Source organism: Hippopotamus amphibius, chromosome X, assembly GCF_030028045.1.
Source record: "Hippopotamus amphibius kiboko isolate mHipAmp2 chromosome X, mHipAmp2.hap2, whole genome shotgun sequence".
Taxonomy (NCBI): Eukaryota; Metazoa; Chordata; class Mammalia; order Artiodactyla; family Hippopotamidae; genus Hippopotamus; species Hippopotamus amphibius.
Window position 1 is genome coordinate 93,169,279 of NC_080203.1, and position 20,363 is coordinate 93,189,641.

A 20,363-nucleotide genomic window follows, 5' to 3' on the forward strand; every position below is an offset into this window, starting at 1 on the left:
AGGAGAGAGAGAGAGACTAGGTGTACAGTATAATCAATAGAAATGTGTGTAGGCTTTAGAATCAGACAGACCTGGGTTCAAAGTCATCCTCCCTTGGAAAAGTTGCTTGACCATTCTGAGCTTCAGTGCCTCATCTGTAATATGAGGCTAATAATACTTACCTTGCAGTATTGTTGTGAGTATTAGCACTAATGGATACAACTTGCTTAGCAGGATGCCTAACCATAGTGGACATTTCAGAAAAGGTGTGGATTTCAGACTTATGTCTGTGAGTATGTTACTCATTAATCATATTATGAGGGGCAAAAGGGGTTAGCTGTGTCTCCATATATCTCTGTATCAATTTTGGTATATGCATATTGCTATTAGTGAGTCTGTTTTACACTGACTCTCCCCTGCCATCTCCTCTGCCCCTTCCCTTTCTTAAGCAATTCTAGTTTTTAAGACCTGTTTCCAATTAAAGGACAGTCCCCTCCCCCCCCACCAGAGGACAATTTTGTCTACTGTTTATTTTTTGTGTGACTCAGGTCTAGCTGTCCCCCAGATCTCAGTTGATAATCCTTCTCTTCCCGTTTTAGTCAGCATTGCCCTCTGCCCAGCAAACTTAGAACAGAGAGTTGCACGCATTGATTAGGACACAATCTTAGAGCCATGAAATGGTAGTTGAAAGATGGTTCTAGGACCAGTGAGAGTACTATGCATCACTGGTGGGGAAATGAGCCTCTTGTGCCATCTATAAGTCTGTAAGTGTTTTCAGCCACCTCCAGCCACCCCTCCATGTTCATCCTAGTCTTATTTCTTTTCTACTCCTCCTCTCTTCACCCTTTCCAGGCCTGTCAGCTTGACTTAGAATACCACTGATCTCTTTCTTCCTCTCTCTCTTTCCCTCTCCCTTAGTGCATGTGTACATTTTGGTGGCCCCTTCTGGATAAGCTATCAAGAGCTAAGCCTCACAAAATCCAGATGGTAACAGTCAGCTTTGCTCTAAGCCCTGGCCGGTGGGTGTTAGAATTTGATTACTGTAGTTAGTAGCTATTTAGGAGTTGAGCAGTCTTAATCCCTTAAACATAGCCTGGCTAGAGAGGGTGGCATTGTTTCACCAGGTGTTTGCCTGCAGGGAGAAGTTGGAGAAGGATGCAGGTCTGGATGGTGTTTCAACAGGGAAATAAATGAAGGTCTAAAACAATGAAAAGAGTAGCAGTAGGTCTTAGGGTAAAGCATATGAACAAGCTGTGGGAAGTGGTCACTGGGAAGGGAGAGGAACAGTAATAGCAGTGCTCTCACTCTTGCCTGGTAAGATCCTTGTAAAATGCTTTTGTACAGTAGTTGCACGGCCAAGTTAATTTTTCATTATTGCTACTAGGAATCATGCAGGTCAGAGAAGAGTTTCCCTTTGGGCCCAGCGTGGTACTACCTTCATTAACCATGAGGATGCCTGCCAATGGCACACTTGACTATGCCCATACTTCTTTACCAGCAGTGATGGCAGAGAGTTATATTGCTGGATGGCAGAAAAGGGATAAGAAGGCAAAATTGGGCTTTGAAAATCCAGACTACTAATTAAAATGATATGAAATCACACAGAAAACATAAAATACAGAGATAAAGTGAAAAGAGCCTTATGCCGGAATTCAGGAGGCCAGAGCTAGTTTACCACATAGTGACCTTGGGCAAATCACTTCACTTCCTTGAGTCACAGTGTTCATATCTGGAAAAGAGTCCATGGTATTACCTACCTCACTGACTCCTCACAGTTGTTTTCAGAGTCGAGTGAGAATCTTCAAGATCTTTATAGCTGATAAAGAGGTGTGTAAATTAAACACATTATTGTCTTAATTACTTTAGCATTTAATATTTAAAAACAAAACAAAACCTGAACCAAATACCTGCAATTCACACCACCAATCTCTCCCTTCCATCCTGCCTCCTTCTGTCCATTGACACAGGATAGGATATAACTTGCAATAAGACCAGTGGTTTAAACCTTACTCTTTTTCTTTCAGTGAAGGAATAACTGGTCTTCCATGTCCTGTAAAACTCCAAGAGAGATTTTAGCTCTGCCATTTATTAACCTATTAGGGGAGTTACCTAATCTCTCTAAGCCTCAGTTTCTCAATCTATAAAGTGAAGATTGTTATGGCACCTACTTTTTAGAATTGTTATTAGGCTCAAATGAGATACCCCATGTAACATGGTTTAACGCAGTGCTTCCCACATAGTAAAAAACTGTTAGTAATTCATATTACTACTACTACTACTACTACTACTGCTGCTGCTGCTGCTACTGCTGCTACTCCAGAAAGCTTGTCCCTGCTGGCCTCCTTTTACCAACTGGCACAGCTTTTCAACTTTGTTACCTGGTCAGTAATTTCTCTATAACCAAGGCCCACAACATAGTCTCTTCCTTGACAGATTAGTGTCTCTTGCAATCACAGCTCTTTCCTCTATTTTCCCTCCAGATTTGGTGGGCTGTCACATCACCATACCTCCTGCCTCCACATGGGGCAGTTTTGCTCAGCCAGGGACAGTCCTCTGCTCAGAGGCAGCAAGGCTATCCACAGCTTTAGGAGCTGGGTGGAGTCCCTCATTGTTCTGGCCCTCACCCTGTCCTGAAGCCAATCCCACCCCTGAGGTGCCCCCACCTGAGACCTTGCTCCTGCTCTCACCTACCACTGATGGGGCACAGTGGGCAAGCACACACACACACCACATGCACACAGGTCTCCCATTCCCCCCAACACACAACCACTAGTGAAACAGTGAATTTCATCTTCCCTGGACTACTATTGCTGCAAGAAGCAGGCAAGAAGCAAGCAAATCAACTGGTTCTAGCATCAGTTTCTGTCTTCCAACCTCATGATTCTTGTCAATACCACTTCATAAGCCTGAGAAAAAATTAAAATGAAAACTCACACATTCCCTCTTTATTATTTAACCACTTCATCCCCAGAGGACCTGTTAGAGAATGTAGTTTTAGGTCCTGTGCACATCTTCAGATGCCTGTCTGCATGGGGCCAGTTTGGCAATAAGGCAATTTCCCCAACTTCCCAAGAACATGTGATATGGGCTCACTGCACCTACTTTATTGAAGGCATTTGAAGCCATGATTGAAGAGAGGTATTTCTAAAGACCAAAGCACAGGAAACACCAATAGAGTCTTCATTGCTTTGTTCATTGAGTAAGTTGTAGCCAAATGAGCTACATATTTGCATACCTGCAAGGTTCCTTTTGGCCTTAGGTTGCAAGCATTTTATAATACCTCTAAAGGCTAAAGTCCCCAGGTTTAGGAGCTCCTTCCTAGACATGGTCCAGCATATTGTTACAAAGTATCAAAATATGCAAAATATGACATTATGACATTCCAGGCATCTCTCAAAAAAACTAATTTTTTCCTCCCCTTTGTGAAATCATTTGCAGTACATGGTCTCCTTCAGCTAAACTAGTGGGAAATCTGCAGACATTACTGGCCATGGCTTTCCCTCTTAGATGAAATAGTGGCCCCTGGGGGAAGAAATAAGTGGACTGAATAGATCCTCGGGTTGGATCTGACACCCAAGCCAGATTCTGATGACCATCATCCTGTAGATGCTTAGGATTTGGAGGGGAGAGGCAGTGGAGTCAAACAGACCTGGCTTTAAACACCAGCTCTGCCACTCACTGTGACTTGGAACTAATCACTTAATCTCTCTAATCCTCAACTTCTCCACTTCCCCAACAGGACTGTTTCTGTGGGCATTAAATGAGATAATGCATATAAAGCAAGGGCAAATAGCAGACATTTGTCAGCCAGAAACAACTCTCTTCCTCTGGAGTGGGATGATTGAAGAGAAACTTAGAGAAGATGGCTGCTTCTATGAGGACGTCAGAGTCTGAACAGGAGCCACTGGTCTCACAGAAGGTGGTTAGGATAAAGAAAGCACGTGGCCTGGTGGTGGGACCCAAGGGCTAGAAGCAGTGGCGGGGGCGGGTGGAGTGTCCCTGAGAGAAGAAACATCCACAGGATGTTAAAAGAACATATCCATCTCTGGCAGCTGATGGTCAAGTGAAAGGATGGGAAAGAAAGCAGTTGGAAGCAGGCATGTTTTGTCATTCTTTGTAATTCAGTGGCACTAGGTATGATAATTGGTGTCCTAGCCTCTGTGAGCTTGGTTAAGTTGAAGACCAGTGTCCAAAATTCCCTGATATCTTTCCATTAGGGACTTTGTGTGACCACAGAACTTCCTTTTCTAGGCAGCAGCAACTGCTGCTGTAGCAATAGGGGACTTCCGCTAAGCTTCTACTTATACCACTCCTTTACTAGATTTCCTACTTCCAAGATTTTGGTTCTCACGAGGCTGAAAAACAATCCTCCTCCCCTTAGTCAACACCTTTCATCTTCCCTGCATTTGCAGATCAAAACCAACCTTTTGCAGGAAGCCTTCCCATAAGCTGCTCTTCTCAAACTTCCAAAATTCTGACCCAGTCTGTCTTCTTGATCCCAGTCTTGGAATCAAGTCATGTTCCTGCTGCTCTCCTCTCACCCCTTTGCATGCTCTTCCTCTGAAGCCCCCCAAAACTAGCCACCTGTTCCAGGAGGCACAGCCAATACAGAGCAAGCTCAATGGCTGTGTTTATAGGGCACCTCCACTCACATTCAGGAGGTCAGAGAGGATTCCCCACACCACTGAAATGAGTGGCCAGAAGCCAAGTCCTGGTTCTGTCACAAATTTGCTGTTTGACTTGGGTAAGTGTAGCCCCTCTGGGGCCTTATTTTCATCATCTTTAGCACGGTGGGGAGGGAGATTACTCATTGCTAAGGTCAGGTTAGCTCTGGAAGTTAAAAGGCAGTTTTGTGGCAAGAGCACAGACTTTGAACTACATAGACCAAAGCTTGTATCCCCACCCAGACCCAAGTTACTTGTAGTCTCTCTTAGCAGTGAAATGGCTTGTTCAAGGCTGCACAGTTGAATGCAGCAAAACCAGCATTCAAACCTGTGTGTAGGTCTGGAAGGACTCAGTCCAGCTCTTCCCACTTTGTGGCTGGTGCTAGTCCCAGGGCAATTACCAAGAGCCAGGTTACTGATTTCTGCATTTTGTCAGCTTGGGTCCAAATTGCTCACCTCCTCCCCAATCCGCAAGCAATTAATGGTCCTTACCATTCCTAGGAAACTCCAATAATAGAAAAAGAAAAACAAGAGAGAGATTTGAGAAGACATATGTTTTTAGGCTTTATGGTCCCAGTGGACTAGTTTTAAAGTTACCTACCCTTGATATTTATATTATCAATGTATTCACACCAGTGCAAAATGACATGTATATACACAGAGTCATTGCAGTATTGTTTGTAATAGAATATGATTTTAAACCACTGTCCATCAATAGGGAACTGTTTAAATAAATCATATTATATCCATGGAGCGGAATGCTATGTAATTGTGAAAATAAATGAGGCAGCCCAATATGTACCAATATTGAAAAGACTCCATGATATATTATGTGTAGAAAGCAAGAGACAAAACATGCGTAGAATGTTGATTTATGTGAAGAAAGAATACATGTGTATATATGTTTGTGCATGCGTATAAAATATCTTTGGAATGATATGGAAGAACTGGTTAAAGTTTTTACATATTTAGAGAAAAATGTAGCATCATTTTTAACTGTCTCTTATTTCACTAATAGAGAACAGGAATGTGGTTGAGCCTCTACAGTCCTTCCTTAGCACAGGAAGCAGTGGGAGAGATCTGCAGCTATAGTCCTTGCAGACCTGAGCAGTAGGAAGACCTGGCTCCTGAGTGCTAGGGTAACCAACAGGTCTCAGTTTCCCCATGACTCTTCTGATTTTAGCATTGAAAGTCCTGGGAAAACGGCAACAGTTGGTCACCCTATTCCTCATTCTTCTACTTTAGCCTTTAGCTAGCCAGGCTTGTTAGTGCCAGAGGGGGAAGCTCCCAGAGATAAATGGAGTGCTTGCCTCCACAATTCACAAGGGACTCACACTTATAGAATGGGTGGCAGGCACATGCTCTGCAAGGTATTCTCATCTAACAGACAAGGAAATTGAGGTTCAGAGAGGTTAAGTGATTTGCCCAAGGTCGCACAGCTAGTAAGTGCTGGAGCCAGTCTGTCTGACTCCTGCTACGTCAACAGGACCCTGGGGAATGTAAAGCTTTCAGGAAAGCAGCGGGCCTGGCCTTTCTTAAAGCCTAAAGCACCCGTAGTTGCATTTTAACCAAATCAAACATTGTTTCTCTGAATCAACTTTGGCAGTCCTGTGTTAGCAAATGGCTTTCTTCCCATCACCCCAGCCCCCAAAACAAAGAGAATAGATGTTCCAGATTTTGGACTGAAGGAGCCATAGACAGAAAGCTGGCTTCTCCAGCTGTGCTCATAGTGGAAGTCTGGTTTTCTCTGGAGGAAAGATAACCTACTCATCCCAACTTGATCCAGCCTCTCTCCCAAGAACAGCATGAGAAAGCAAAACAGAAGAGCAGTCAGCTAATAACAGGTAGTGGTGTATGTCATTATGCTTGCTTACTTTTTGATTGGGTGGGGGTGGAATTCAACTTAGCTATGTAATAGGGGCTTCTTTTGCTAGGAAAGGGTAAAAGAATCCTCCAAAGTCTCATACATCAAAAACCCACTGAGCCACAGAAAAACAGACCTAGCAGAGCTTTGGGGGATTTTGGAGGAACAGAGGAAAATGTCATAGAAGCAGCTGTACTTGCCCTTTCCCAATTAAGTAGCAGGCAGGTGTTAATTATATATAGGCAATTGGGCTGCTTTATAGATCCTGTTGAGATATTTTATAGAGTATATTTTATAAATATGGAGCAAGGGAAATGCTTACCATCACCGATGGCAATTAATTTGTACATGCTGAGTTGTAGAGCATCGGGGAGAGAGATCACTGATACCAGAGTGCAGGAGTTTCTGGGAATGATTAATTTGGGGATTGGCTTATTAAAGAGGATGCAAAAGGAAACTGCTTTCTCTGCAAGGGCTGCCACAGATTAGGCAAAGACATTTTGTGTGAACACTGTACTCAGGACCCTGAATTAACTATCCATTGATAAATCCTGCGCTCTTAGATTTGAATGAAGTCAGTTGATGTCTGTGGTGGTTGAACTCAGCACCACACTCACTCCCACTACAAAACATCCAGCCTTGAGAGTTTAAGAGTAGAAATGTTAGTGCTATTTGGATTTTAATGTCAGATAGAACTGCCTGCAACGTGTTCTGGTTTAAGAAGCATTAGGTGGGTCACATGGCATTTCAGTACGAACAAGGATCCAATGACCCTTCCTAACTTCTTCCTATGTGCAGCATCACAAATATTGCCATAGGAATGTGGCAGCTTGGACCAAGAGGATTACAGGTGCGCCCCATTTTATGAACTAGCTGTGTGCCTGTAAACGTGACCACCAAAAAACAATTCCCAAATGGAATCCTGTTCTTCATTGCCTTCCAAAATAACACTGGAGATGCCTTCTTCTGAGAAGTATTGTAGCTCCCAAGATGCTGCAAAATCTCAAAAATGTCAAACATTGACAATCTTACTTGAGAGCAAAAATTTCAAATATCTTAATAATGTCTTAGAAGTAAAAGTATAAGCCACTTGAAACCGGAGTTCAGGGTGTCTTTCACAGGACAGAATTGAGTTACCTGCCTTTCACTACCTACTTCACAGGGCTGCTGGGAAGATTCAGTAACAAAAGTAAAAGCACTTTATCCACTGCAAAGTGCTGTATACATGTGAATTCTCCCTACTCTTCTAGTTATTCTTGGACAGTCACTTTAAAGAAACAGAAGTTGAAATCTAGATCTAGAAATTAGAAGTAATACTCCACATGGTTGTGGCAAGGGGTCAATGAAATGGTTATCTGCAAGAAACCAGGAACTGGAAAGCACTCTGAAAATCCTGTTACAGGACAGACAAGGGCTCTTCTGCTAAAGCCTCACTTTATGGGATGTATATGGTTGTTTGTTTGTCTCTTCCAATTTTTGTCTCATGTCCTTGTTGAGCTTAGTGACTGTAGGAAGGCAAAGATTCGTTTACATGCACATATTTTATTGACTTGAGGTAACCTATCGATTGAGTGATTCTTAGCTTCTGCTTGTTTAAACTGGCTTCTGGGGGATACTTATTGGCTTTTTAAGTAAACCATGGTTAGTTAAAAGCATAGAAACATCTCCCAGAGGGGGACAGAGTTTAAAGGGAAAGAAACTACAGGAACTTTACCTTCTCCCAACCCAGGTTTGGATATTTGTAGAAGTTCAGAGTTGACAATATAGAGCCTGTGTTTAGAATTTAAACTCTTGTATGGTCTAAGCTTTCTCCCTACAATACATAAATCACACAAACATTTATCTGCTACCAACTTGGTAATATACATCTCACATGTACAGGCTCCTCACACACAAACTCTGAACTCATATACTGCAAACTCTTTTATGGCCAGGAATACCCACCACTCACTTACTTTGTCATCTAGAGAAACTGACGATAGTTATAGCTCAGAAATTGCAAATTGGTTGCCTATGGGCTGATTTTGGCCTCATCCATGTTTTGTTTGGCCCTCACAAGTTTTTTGTTTGTTTTAATTTAATTAGTAGCTAATATTTCCATATTCCAAAACTTCACACGAATTTTCACCTGGATTGCCACCTTGTCTTGAAAAATGGGATGAACTGGTAACACCAGTCAGCATTCAATCATAGTCACCTAGAACCTAGCAGCAACTAGGCTTGGGCTCCCCAGTTCCCCTGCTAGGTTGTTGACTCTTCTCTTACCAGCTAGCCTTCTACGGGCATTGAGTAGACAGCCCTGCACTTAAAGCTAGTGCATTCAAAGTGGCCAGTTTGATATCATGGAATGGAGAGGAGATAACTGTGATTTGGCTGGTGTACCCAATGGCAGAATAGTGGATAGCCACTATCTTAGTGGATAGCCACTATCTTAGTGGAATCTCTCATTTGAACCAGAAGGTAAACATTTAGTGCAATGAACATGAAGCTCCCAGGGCTCCTTCAAATGGTTCTCTGAGCTCACATAACTTCGTGTTTGTCTACATGCATTATCAGTCCCTCCCCCTCCACTCCCACTGTCCATATCTTTGAGACAGGGAATATGCCTGCAACTTCTTTAGCTGCCCTGAAAGGCTTAGCAAAAGGTGGAGTCAATAGTAGAAGCTCAGAAAATACGAATGAAGCACTCTATCCAATTATAGATGCACCATGAAGTCTTTGTCTTCTTTACTGTGACAAATACTGAGCTCATGGAATGAGAACTGAAGGTTTCGGTGACTTGCTGTGTCCTTAGATTAATGGATTAATTAAGTAATTAATTAATTGGTTTGCTGTGTCCTTAGATGGATAACAGGATATTATTAATTAGCAGGGTACAAGTAAGGGAAGAAAAGGGAACATTTCTTAAGTACCAGGAAGGGGAATTAAATAGTGATCATTACTACATGTTGATGAAAGAAAGGAGCTGGGGAGAAGAGGCTGAATTCTACTTATTTAGTATGTCAAATCACCAGGGTATGGGAATTTTCTGAAGGAACTAGAAGGCCCAGGGTTCTGGGAATCTTCTGGAGAAAAAAATCCCCCTCCTTGTTTTATCATTGCCACCTCACCCCATCATCCTACCCCTGAAGGCAACAGGAGGAGACGAGAGCTGGGTATGGCAGCAGGGGTAAGGAAAAGCAGTTGAAGTTAAGGGAGGTTTTAAACTGGAAAAGGAAGGAAGGGGAAAATATCCAGCCAAAAACTGTAAATGAGCTATTACAAGGGATACTATACATGATAAAATAAGAACAATGGGAGCATTTAGTAATTGACAAAGTAGAATAACATGGAAAAGGGGCAGAAATAATGGGTGTGGCTTCAGTTGTACAAAGTTGGAGCACTTAAAATTTCAAACTTAAGTCTTTAGCATAAGTGGGTAAATATGACAGCCTAGGTATCATGAAGACTTAGTGTAGAAGAATATATGGCATGAAGGTGAGAAGGTTGGGATAGAGAAAACCAAACACCATTGCTGAGTGTGTATTCCATGTGCTATTTGACCAGAGAAAGGAAAGAGTGATGTAATCACAGTGTTTACATAAGAGTTGTTTTCTCTTTGATGACTCAATTTCAACAATTTAAATGTAATTTCTCACTCTCCATGCCACCTTCCCCCTTCCCACAAGATCTTATTGATCTCTTGTCTTGACTCCTTGGCAGCATTCTTTTGTAAACCTCTCAAGGGTGGTACAATAACCTTGGAACTCCCATAAGTTATCAAGACAATTCATGTAAACCTTGATTACTATGAACTGATTTTTCAATTGATGTGCAGAGGTTCTGTCCATTAGTACTAACTTACTGGTTAAAGAATTGAACATATAGTGTAATAGATGTGTGTATATTTGGGAGAATGGGAGTAGCAAAAGATTGTTTAGACAGGGTCCCAAACTTAAATACCTGCTGGAGTCGGGTGCCCCATCTGAGGGGAGCAGCTGCTACTCTGTTCCCGCAGACTGTTGCCATGTGAGAAGATAGGTCCACTGTAACCAGATGTTCTGATAAAAAAAAGCAAACAAATGGAAACTTGGATTTTTATTTAAAATTTTCTGTCTCTTAAATATTATCAACTAATTAAAAACTGAAAAACACTAGGTGGGCCAAACAAAACACTTCCACAGCCACCAAATGGTGAATTTTATTGGGTTGACCAAAAAGTTCATTTGGGATTTTCATAACATCTTACAGAAAAACCTGAACAAACTTTTTGGCCAGCCCAATAATTTAGATGATGGTTGGAATTCATGGTAGAATTTTGATTTGATGATTTAAACTAAGTCTGTCTCTGTCTATTCAACATGTGCTTGGTTCCAGCTTGGTGGGTGTGATTACTTCTCCCAAATGGTAGTCTTCCATATTGATTTGTATCCTATAAATGCAACTGAGAACCTCCCCAATGGTAACAATATTAAGTAGACTCTGTGCTTGGTCAGAGCCAGTCTGTTCAAAAAGTAACTGAAAAATCAGTTGGTCAGACTATGAGATACATAAAGAAAATAATCAGATGGTAGTTACTTTTTGATGCCATTTTTGCACTCACCAGATCATGAATCCCTTGAAGGCCATGGTAAAGACTTGGGATTTGGTTCTAAAAGTGTTGGGAAGCCATTGGAGGCTTGTGAGCATGGAAGGGATGTGATCCAACTTAATATTCTAAAAGGAACACTCTAGCACATAGGAAGGCCCTGCCTAGGACTACAACCTGGAGGCTTCCAGAAAAGCTGCCTTTACTGAATTCAGCTTCTTCCCCTACCATTTGTTCTTGCCTAGAAATGTAGTTCTTATATTTATGTGTTCTGTCCCTCCTCCCCACCTCCCACCACCAATGGAGATGTTCTCCATGGTACTTGGGCCATGTATTCTTAGAAACTTAGAGCCAATATCATCCTGAATGTGTTATCCAAGGATAACCAATGCCTTTTCTGACTGAACTAACTTCATTGTATTCTTGCCTAGTCCTCAGGCCATTCCTCAGATATGTGACAGAGACAGAGCTTTCCAGATATCTGATCTTCTTAACTGAAAGGACAAGTGATATGGTCTTGCAAATTTATCTAATTACTCAGTGATATGCTTCTATCTTTCAGAAAATATTGAAGGAAGGACCTTTGCTGAAGAACTGTAACTCCTTCAAGAGGTGGAAACTCAGATATTTTCTGGTTCGAGGACAAAGGCTCTGCTTTGCACACCATCCAGCGGTAAGAGAATATATAGATAGATATTCTTGTCAATTGGGTTAGTGTGTGGGTACCAGGAAATGTTTTGTGGGGAGATGGGCCAACATGTTGGCAAGCATTAAGGTGGGTAACCCTTACCTTCTCCACTAGGCCCCTAGATTGACCATATCCCACTACCTTTTCCAGTGTAAACCTTTAGTTTTGAAAAATTCTAAACTGCCTAAGCCTTTCTATAAATCCACATAAAAGTTTTGGGAAGAGTTGTGGTTTTGGTTTAGTTTGATTTATTGTTTGTTTGTCACATGATACATCAATGAAAGCCATGATGCTAAATAAATCCCAGCTCAAGCAAAAGAAATAATGGAATCATGACTGCCAAAAATGCCTATTAGTTTCCTGTGTGTGTGTGTGTGTGTGTGTGTGTGTGTGTGTGTGTGTGTTTACCTTTCAGTGTTTCTTTGCCTCATTAACCAGACGGTTCCTTTTCCCTCTCCCTCTTATACCTTTCCAGTTTGCACGCTTTGAAACAATTGATCTGTCTCAAGTTGCCTTGGCAGAAAGCAGCTGTAGAAACCTTTGCCACAGTTTTTGCGTAAGTAAGATTAGGAATGACTGAATGGGCATGGGTGGCAGCTAGCTGCGAAGAGGCGTTGCCATAACCACCTGTTGCCTCTTTGGAGTTCAGATTTCCCAAGTCTCCTTTGATCCCAAACTGTGTATGGAAATCCATTTAAAGTAGCATTGCAAATGAGTGCTAAAGATTATTCACGTGAATATTTTCTACCAGCCCACTGATGGGGAAAAAAGTGATGGCCCTGTTCCCTATTAGCAGCCTGATATAAAGCTTAGCTGATTTCAGGGTGGGAGGAGTGACTATTACAAAAATCAATCCTCCAGATGAAAATAATTTAAGTGAGTATCATTGGGAGGCTTTCAAGAGACTGCTGCTATGTTGTAGAATATATCAGGATAATCAAGCTACCTGACATTCTCTCCTTTGATGAAATAGATAAGAACCTAAATCCAAAGTGAAAGCTATCCTATGCTGAGATTACTGATGAGAGTACCTCAGAGAAAGCAGAGGATTTTCTAGGGAAGTATTCAAGGGCTTGTCACTGCTGAAATGTCATAAGGCTTTGGTCATTCACATAAATCCAGAACAGAAAGCTCACTGAAAAATAACAAGTCCATTGGCCCAGGAATTCTCCTACCCAGCTCCTCCCAGAAATGCTGTTTCTCAGCCTCAGTGGTGGGTTATGGAGACCAGGATTCCTACTCAGGCAGGTGGAGAGTGATACTTAGCAGACTAAAGAGCCATGGACCCAATACCCTGCTTCCATGGCTGGTCCACAGTCTATTCTCCTTTGAAGGGAGAGCAGTTGGATAAAATAGGAAGATCCTATTCTCATTTCTCTCTCATTATATCATACTGACCCAGGATAAAGCTGAGGGTTCTGTTGATCCAGTCCCAAAAATCTTAACCTTTGGGTGATGAGCATGTAAGATAATATTTTTGATCTTCATTCTACGAAGAAATTCCAAGGGCTAGGTTGCCCATTAGCCTCATTAAAACACAGAAGCACTGTTCACCAGCCCCACACAAGAATAGGTTCAGACCAAAGGAGGGCTATTGTCACAATTCCCATTAGTTCCTGTTGCCATTTATCACCGAATCATGCTGTGCTACATGCACAAGGAGAAAGAAATTGCTTGTTGGTGTGGTGAGCTCTAGCTCAAGATTTTGGCTTGGGGTGGGGGGCACTGGTAGTGAAGGCAAGTAGGGCCATTGAAACAATGGCTGATGCTATAGCTATCCATGCTCCCTCCTGCCCTCTGAGAAAAGATGAAGTCTTGATCATGGTCTGCCTCTGCTAGACCCTCAGCATGGCTTTTTCATTGTTCCTGCAAGATTCTTGCACCAAGCAGGATTAGGAGAGGTGATAGTAAAAAGTCTCTTCAGATTGTGCCTGACCATAAGAAAGAAAGAAACTGGGTTTGTAGTTTCCTCACTCCATTCTCACTCTCCCCTCAAACAGAAAGAGACACACCCTGATGAAAAATATACCCTTTTACCATTTTCAAGTAGATAGAGCAGCAGTAAACAAGTAGGATTTTCAGGCAACCTCATTTGAGTAACAGATGGGTGCATGGCTTAGTGTTTAAGAGCATGTGTGCTGGAGCAAAGAATCTGGGTTCGAATTCTGGCTTAGCTTTTTACCTGCTAGGTGGCCCTGGGCAATTCATTTAACTCCCTTTGCCATGGAAAACTGTCCTGACTATGAAGTAGGAAAAATAATAATGCCCAGCTCAAGGGGTTGTAAGGAAGATTGAAATAAATAATATACATGAAGTATAATAGAACAGTGCCCAGCACATAGCCAGTGCCATTAAAGTGTCATTTATTACTATTATCATTATTATTTGTTGGGATGGTTATCTAGGTAACTGTGAGTGGCTCTGGGAGCTTCTGTCTTATATTTAAGAAGTGGCTTGCAGGACATGGAAGCAACCTAAATGCCCATCAACAGATGAATGGATAAAGAAGATGTGGCACCTATATACAATGGAATATTACTCAACCATAAAAAGGAATGAAATTGAGTTATTTGAAATGAGGTGGATAGACCTAGAGACTGTGATACAGAGTGAAGTAAGCCAGAAAGAGAAAAACAAATACCGTATGCTAACTCATATATATGGAATCTAAAAAAATGGTACTGATGAACCCAATGACAAGGCAAGAATACAGATGCAGATGTAGAGAACGGACTTGAGGACACGGGGTTGAGAGGGGGCAAAGGGGAAGCTGGGATGAAGTGAGAGAGTAACATTGACGTATATACACTACCAAATGTAAAATAGATAGCTAGTGGGAAGTTGCTGCATAATATAGGGAGATAAACTCGATGATAGATGATGACTTAGAGGGCCAGGACAGGGAGGGTGGGAGGGAGTCGTGGGAGGGAGGGGATATGGGGACATATGTATAAATACATCTGATTCACTTTGGTGTACCTCAAAAACTGGCACAAGAGTGTAAAGCAATTATATTCCAATAAAGAGCTTAAAAAAAAAAGAAAAGAAGTGGCTTGGGTTGTTTTTAGTAGACCTGTCTAGTTTGTTGGAGAGTTCAAAGGCTCTGTTTGAGAGCAAAGTTTTGGAGTGGGAATGAACTAATAATGTGACTTTTTGTGTAGGTGATCACACCACAACGAAAAGTTACACTGGCTGCACCCAACCGGAAAGACATGGAAGAATGGATTAATGTCATAAAAACCGTGCAACAGGGAGAAATTCGTAAGGTAAGGGAAATAATAGAGAATCCACACAACTCTCACAGATAAACACTTACTTGATTGCATTAGCTAAGCCACCTTTCAAACAGGGTAATAATAAGATGGAAACAGATACCATCTTGTCAGGAATTATGGGTGGATATGATTAGGAAACCTGTTTATAAATAGGAGTAATTCACTTAGACTCAAACCTTGGTGAGTATGTGGTTTAGATACCTCTGTACACACCCACTTGATATGCAGATGTCACTGTATGCTTAATGTATGAGGCACTCAAGATGTATATGAGCAGCTAACTTAGATGTTCTTAGGTTAGCATAGCTTCAATCAGCAGTCTTGACTTGGGTCTGCTGAGTGACCACAGTAACAGGTAAGGAAACTGAGGCTCACAAAGGAGAAGGAACCAAAACAAGATGAAATAATTACTCAGTAGCAAAGCCAAGATTTGGACCCAGGCTGTGTGACTCCAAAGTCTATGTCCTTAACCATTATGCAATTCTGCCTCTCTGTTTACTGTCCATAACAAAGGAAATGCAGAAGGAAGAGCAAGCAGCAGTCCTCCCCAAAGCATGGCAGGGTTCATTTTCTCCTTAGCAATACCAAGCCCCTGGCTACTGCTCCCTGCAACAAGTGGTATCACCATTTAAATGCTGGGCTATGCCCTCAGCTCACTTTTCTAGAGACCTACCACACTTTGAAGTTATGTAAGTTTCAAAAGGGGAGGGATTTTGTCATTTATTCACTTAGGGCAGTGTCTGGCACATAGCAGAGGCTCAATAAATATTTTTTGAATGAATAAATGAATCTGAGGGTAATCTTGGAGTCAGGGTTTAGAAAGAGAATGATACATGGTTCATCCTAAAGCAAAGTTGTGCCGTGAAGGTCTTAGAGATAAAGGGGAAGATGAATCCACCCTTAAAAAGAACCTGATGTCGTAAGTAACTAGCAAAGGGTAGAGGATTGTTATAGACATCTGGGGTGGAGCAGTGTAAAATAATGGGTAATAATGGGTTTTAGAAATTTAAAAAATGCCATGGAGAAAAACCATCTGTCCTCACTCCCCCAGGATTTCTCAGGCTTTTGACCACTTACTTTCATAACTATTCATTCTACAACTCATGGCTATGAGTACATGACAAGTTAACTGAACTAGGGAATAGGCACCTCTCCGCACATCATTAAGACCTCTCCTGGGCCCACATTGTAAATGCTTAATTGCTTAGAATCTGATGATGGTCTTTACATGACTTAGCACTCAGCATTTCACTCATCTGTTATTTTCTTCTTTTCCTAATGGAGAAGCACATCCTGTCCCTCCTGCCCACCCCCAATAAGGTCAATATGGCTCAGCATTAGAGGTAGCCACAAAAAGTTGTGATTTCCACACTCCTCTCCTATTTTCATCCCTGTGGACCAATCCCTTTCATTTCCTTGGCTTATCTCTACCCAAACTAGAGGACTTCTCAGTTTCAATTTAGCATAAAAGGCCACATAGAATATTCTGAATTTTAATTATCATTCCAGGAATGCAAGAACTTCTAGAGAAAGCCATCAGAGCATTGATATGCCATTCCTGACTCAACTGAATTAAACACCTTCCTGTTGACTACACAGCAAAAACTAGAAAGGAAAAATTCTGCCTGTTAACTCTCTTGAAAGAGTTGTGAGTTTCGAGCTATAATCACAACCTCGGTGGAGCTGCTCCAGGGACCTAAATCTATTAAGGAACACTTTTAGCCAATAGTAAAATATCTCACCACCCGTATCTTAGCAATTTGTCTTGCTTGAGGCTTGAAGAGTCAAATATGCACCTTATCCCTAATTGTCATTACCAATGCCTGACATGGGGTGAAAGGTTAATCATGGACTTGGTGATCTATTAAAGTCACTACAAAGTAATGGGGTAACCTATCTAAAACCAGGCAGTACACATTAAGGAGTGAGCCCCTACTAGGTGCCCAGTCCTGTTTCATAGCGAGTTGAAAACTTTGAGTCCTGATCTCAATGAGCTTTTTAGGTAGTTGGGGAGATAAGATACACACAAAAGAAACAGTTAAATGAAAATATTTGAGACAATTAAGTTTTCAGAGATGTTACAAGGCAGTGCATGATTGATTGCCAGATGAATGAAACAGACAGTATAGTGGAATGGGAGTTCAGAGGAGGAAGAGATAAGTATGGTCTGGAGTCCCCTGGGAAAAGTTAATAGAGGAGAGAGTTGAGAGTGACCTTGAAAGATGAAGAGGATTTTATTGGTGGCAGGGGATTAGGGGCAGGAGAAAGTCCTGAGCAGGGGAATTGGTATAAGCAAAAGCTGAGTAACAAAACAAAACCTTTTTGGAATAGAGTAAAAGGGGAACTCAATTTGACCAGAAGAGTTTGGGAAAGTTTAAATATGTATGAAGATCTAGGTTGGGCCTGATTGTGGAGGATTAACAATGCCAGGATAGAGTGGGGAAGAACTTCGTTAATCTGTCTATTTCTATATATTTACCTTTACCTGTAGATTTTTGCTTTCATATACTTTCATGTTGCTGTTTACCATGTTTTTATTTCAATTTCAAGAACTCCCTTAAGGATTTCTTGCAAGGTAGGTCTAGTGGTAACAAATTCCCTCAGGTTTTGTTTGTTTGGGAGAGACTTTATCTGTCCTTTATTTTAAAGGATAATTTTGCCAGGTATAGTATTCTCAGATGTAAGATTTATTCTTTTAGTAATTGGATTACATCACCTCACTTTCCTGACCTGCAAGGTTTCTGTTGAGAAAACTGCTTATCGTCTTATGGGGATTCCCTTATATGTGATGAGCTAATTTTCTCTTTTGATGCTTTCAACATTCTCTCTTTGTCCTTGACTTTTGACAATCTGATTATAATGTGTTTCAGTGTAGTCTTCTTTGGGTTGATATTGTTTGCAGAATTTTGAGCTTCATGGATCTAAATGTCCATTTCCCTCTCAAGATCTGGGAAGTTTTTAACAATTATTTCTTTAAATAGATTTCTGCCCCTTTCTTTCTCTCTCTTCTCCCTCAGGGTCTCCCATAATGGGTATATAGGTTTGCTTTCCTTCACACTTTTTCATTCTTTTTTCTTCTCTAACTAGATAATTTCAAATGCCCTGTTTTCAGATTCTTTCTTCTACTTGATCAAGTCTGCTGTTGAAGCTCCCTTTTGCATTTTTCATTTCATTCATTGTATTCTGCAGCTCCAGAATTTTGTTTGGTTCTTTTTTATAATTTCTGTCTTATTGTTGAACTTCTCATTTTTTTTCATGTCTTGTTTTCCTGCTTTCATTGAGTTGTCCATCTGTGTTCTCTTGCAGTGCACTGAACTTCCTTAAAACAATTATGTTGAATTCATTTTCAGGAAATTCATAGATCTCTATTTCTTTGAGGTCAGTTACTGGAAAATTATTGTAATTCTTTGGTGGTGTCATGTTTCCTTGAATTTTTTTGTGTGTTTCTGGTAGCCTTGTGTTGATGTCTGTACATTTGAGGAAGCAATCACCTTTTCAAGAGGTTATGAACTGTCTTCAGGTGTAAAGACTTTTACTTATAGGTGAATGTGAGAGTACCAACTGGTTTGGATGTGGTGGCTCTGGCCCAGGGTGTGCAGCAAGAGTTCTGGCATCAGGGAGGGCACACAGATATAGTTCTTTTAGAGCTGCATCAGCTGAGGTCAGTGTCGGCGAAAACTGCAGGAGACATCAGCAACCAAGGTGTGGGCTTCCATAGTGACAGTGAGGGCTATTGGGTTCCTTGGTGGTAAAGACTGTTTTGTCCTCCTGTTTCCTTTTCCTCCACAGGGGGAAGTCATTGCCAAGGGGATCCCTCTTGTTGCTGGGTCCAATGCACAGTTATACATGTGGTAGCAATGGTACCGGGATCAAGGGTACAGACACATTCGTGGTGGCAATGGTGTTGGTGTCTGGGGTGTGGGCACCTGCAGAGTGGCCATGGCACCAGAGTTGGAGCTCAAGGGCATCTAGAACAACTTTGGTACCTGGGACTGGTGGGCAGGTATATTCATCATGGTGATAGCCCTAGTATGTGATGCATAGGTGTGTGCTGAGCAGCCATGGAATTGGGGTCCAGGGTATGTACATGCTTGCAGAAGGGGGAAGGGTTGTGGCTCTGGCAGGGGAAGCAAGATGCAGTGATTTCAGCTTTGAGTGGGGGGATGCATCGGCACTTTCCCTGTGGGGGTGCACTGGTGGCAGCTTCTCTGGGAGAGGGGGCTGCAGTAGCTCTTCCTGGGGGATGGTCACAGCATTTTGAGCTCCAGGCAGCTACATCACCTGGTTTCAACATCAATGAAGAATTCAGGGCACCACCATGGTGAAAGCTGCTTGTGTCCACAGCATTGATGTAGGCTACTGGAGTCCTATTGCTCTTCTTTGCCCTTGTTGGGGGAGGTCAGGCCAAGGGGATTCCTCTTGGCCCCAAGATCTGCTAGACTGGGGAATGGGGCAATGAAGTTAAATTTCTTACTATACTTTTCCACGTGACCATTCTGTCTCTGTGCTCCAAAGATCTTCTGCAGCTTTTTTGTTGTATTCTGGAGGTATCTCAGCTCCAGGATATTCTAGTTGGCATGTAGTTGTTTATTTGTTGTTTTCGTGGGGGAGGGGAAGAGCACTGGGAACTTCTAGTCCACTGATGTCATTATGAAAAATTAATTTTCTATACAACATTCTCAGAAGCAATTTGCTTTAAATATTTCCAACGACAGGGAGATTTCTACCTCAAGAGACAGCTGATGACATTCTTGAAGCTCACACTGAATGTTAGAAAGTTCGTCTAGTAGGCCAAAGATTGGGAAAAGAACTTTATAAAATTTAGAGCTTTAGGAACATTGAATGGACTCTTTTGCAAGAAACTTAGTCCCCCACCTTTGGAAGCATTCAAATAAAGAGTACATGACTTGATCTAAAGATGCTTTAGAGTCTAGAATCTGGAGTCTAGATGACTTTTTTTTTTTTTTGCCATGCCTCGCAGCTTGTGGGATCTTAGTTTCCTGACCAGGGATCAAACCCAGGCCCTCAGCAGTGAAAGCTCAGAATCCTAACCACTGGACACCAGGGAAGTCCCTAGATGACTTTAAGTTTCGTTCCTGTTCTCATAGTTAATGGTTCCATTAGAATTCATTAGAAAGAGCTAACCTTTTAATCTAGTCTTCTAAGCAGCTCCTTATTTCCAATTTTCTCCTTTTTATTCTTTCTTTAAGTCTCCAAGGCTCAAACCTTTCATCAGTCTGAAGTGTTTTATTAATGATAATGGTGCATGAATTACTTTTAACCCTAATATAAAAGTTAGTAGATAAAAACTTGTTAGTGGATACAA

The 20,363-nt window shown here is 41.6% G+C and overlaps 1 protein-coding gene across 1 annotated transcript in view; it reads left to right on the forward strand.

The window, feature by feature from the left end:
* DGKK (diacylglycerol kinase kappa) overlaps positions 1-20,363 on the forward strand; it is a 147,694-nt gene that overhangs the window by 34,104 nt on the left and 93,227 nt on the right. The window contains exons 2-4 of the mRNA XM_057717650.1: positions 11,637-11,747; positions 12,238-12,318; positions 14,924-15,028. Coding sequence (XP_057573633.1) covers positions 11,637-11,747; positions 12,238-12,318; positions 14,924-15,028 — 297 coding nt within the window. The remainder of the gene's footprint in view (positions 1-11,636; positions 11,748-12,237; positions 12,319-14,923; positions 15,029-20,363) is intronic.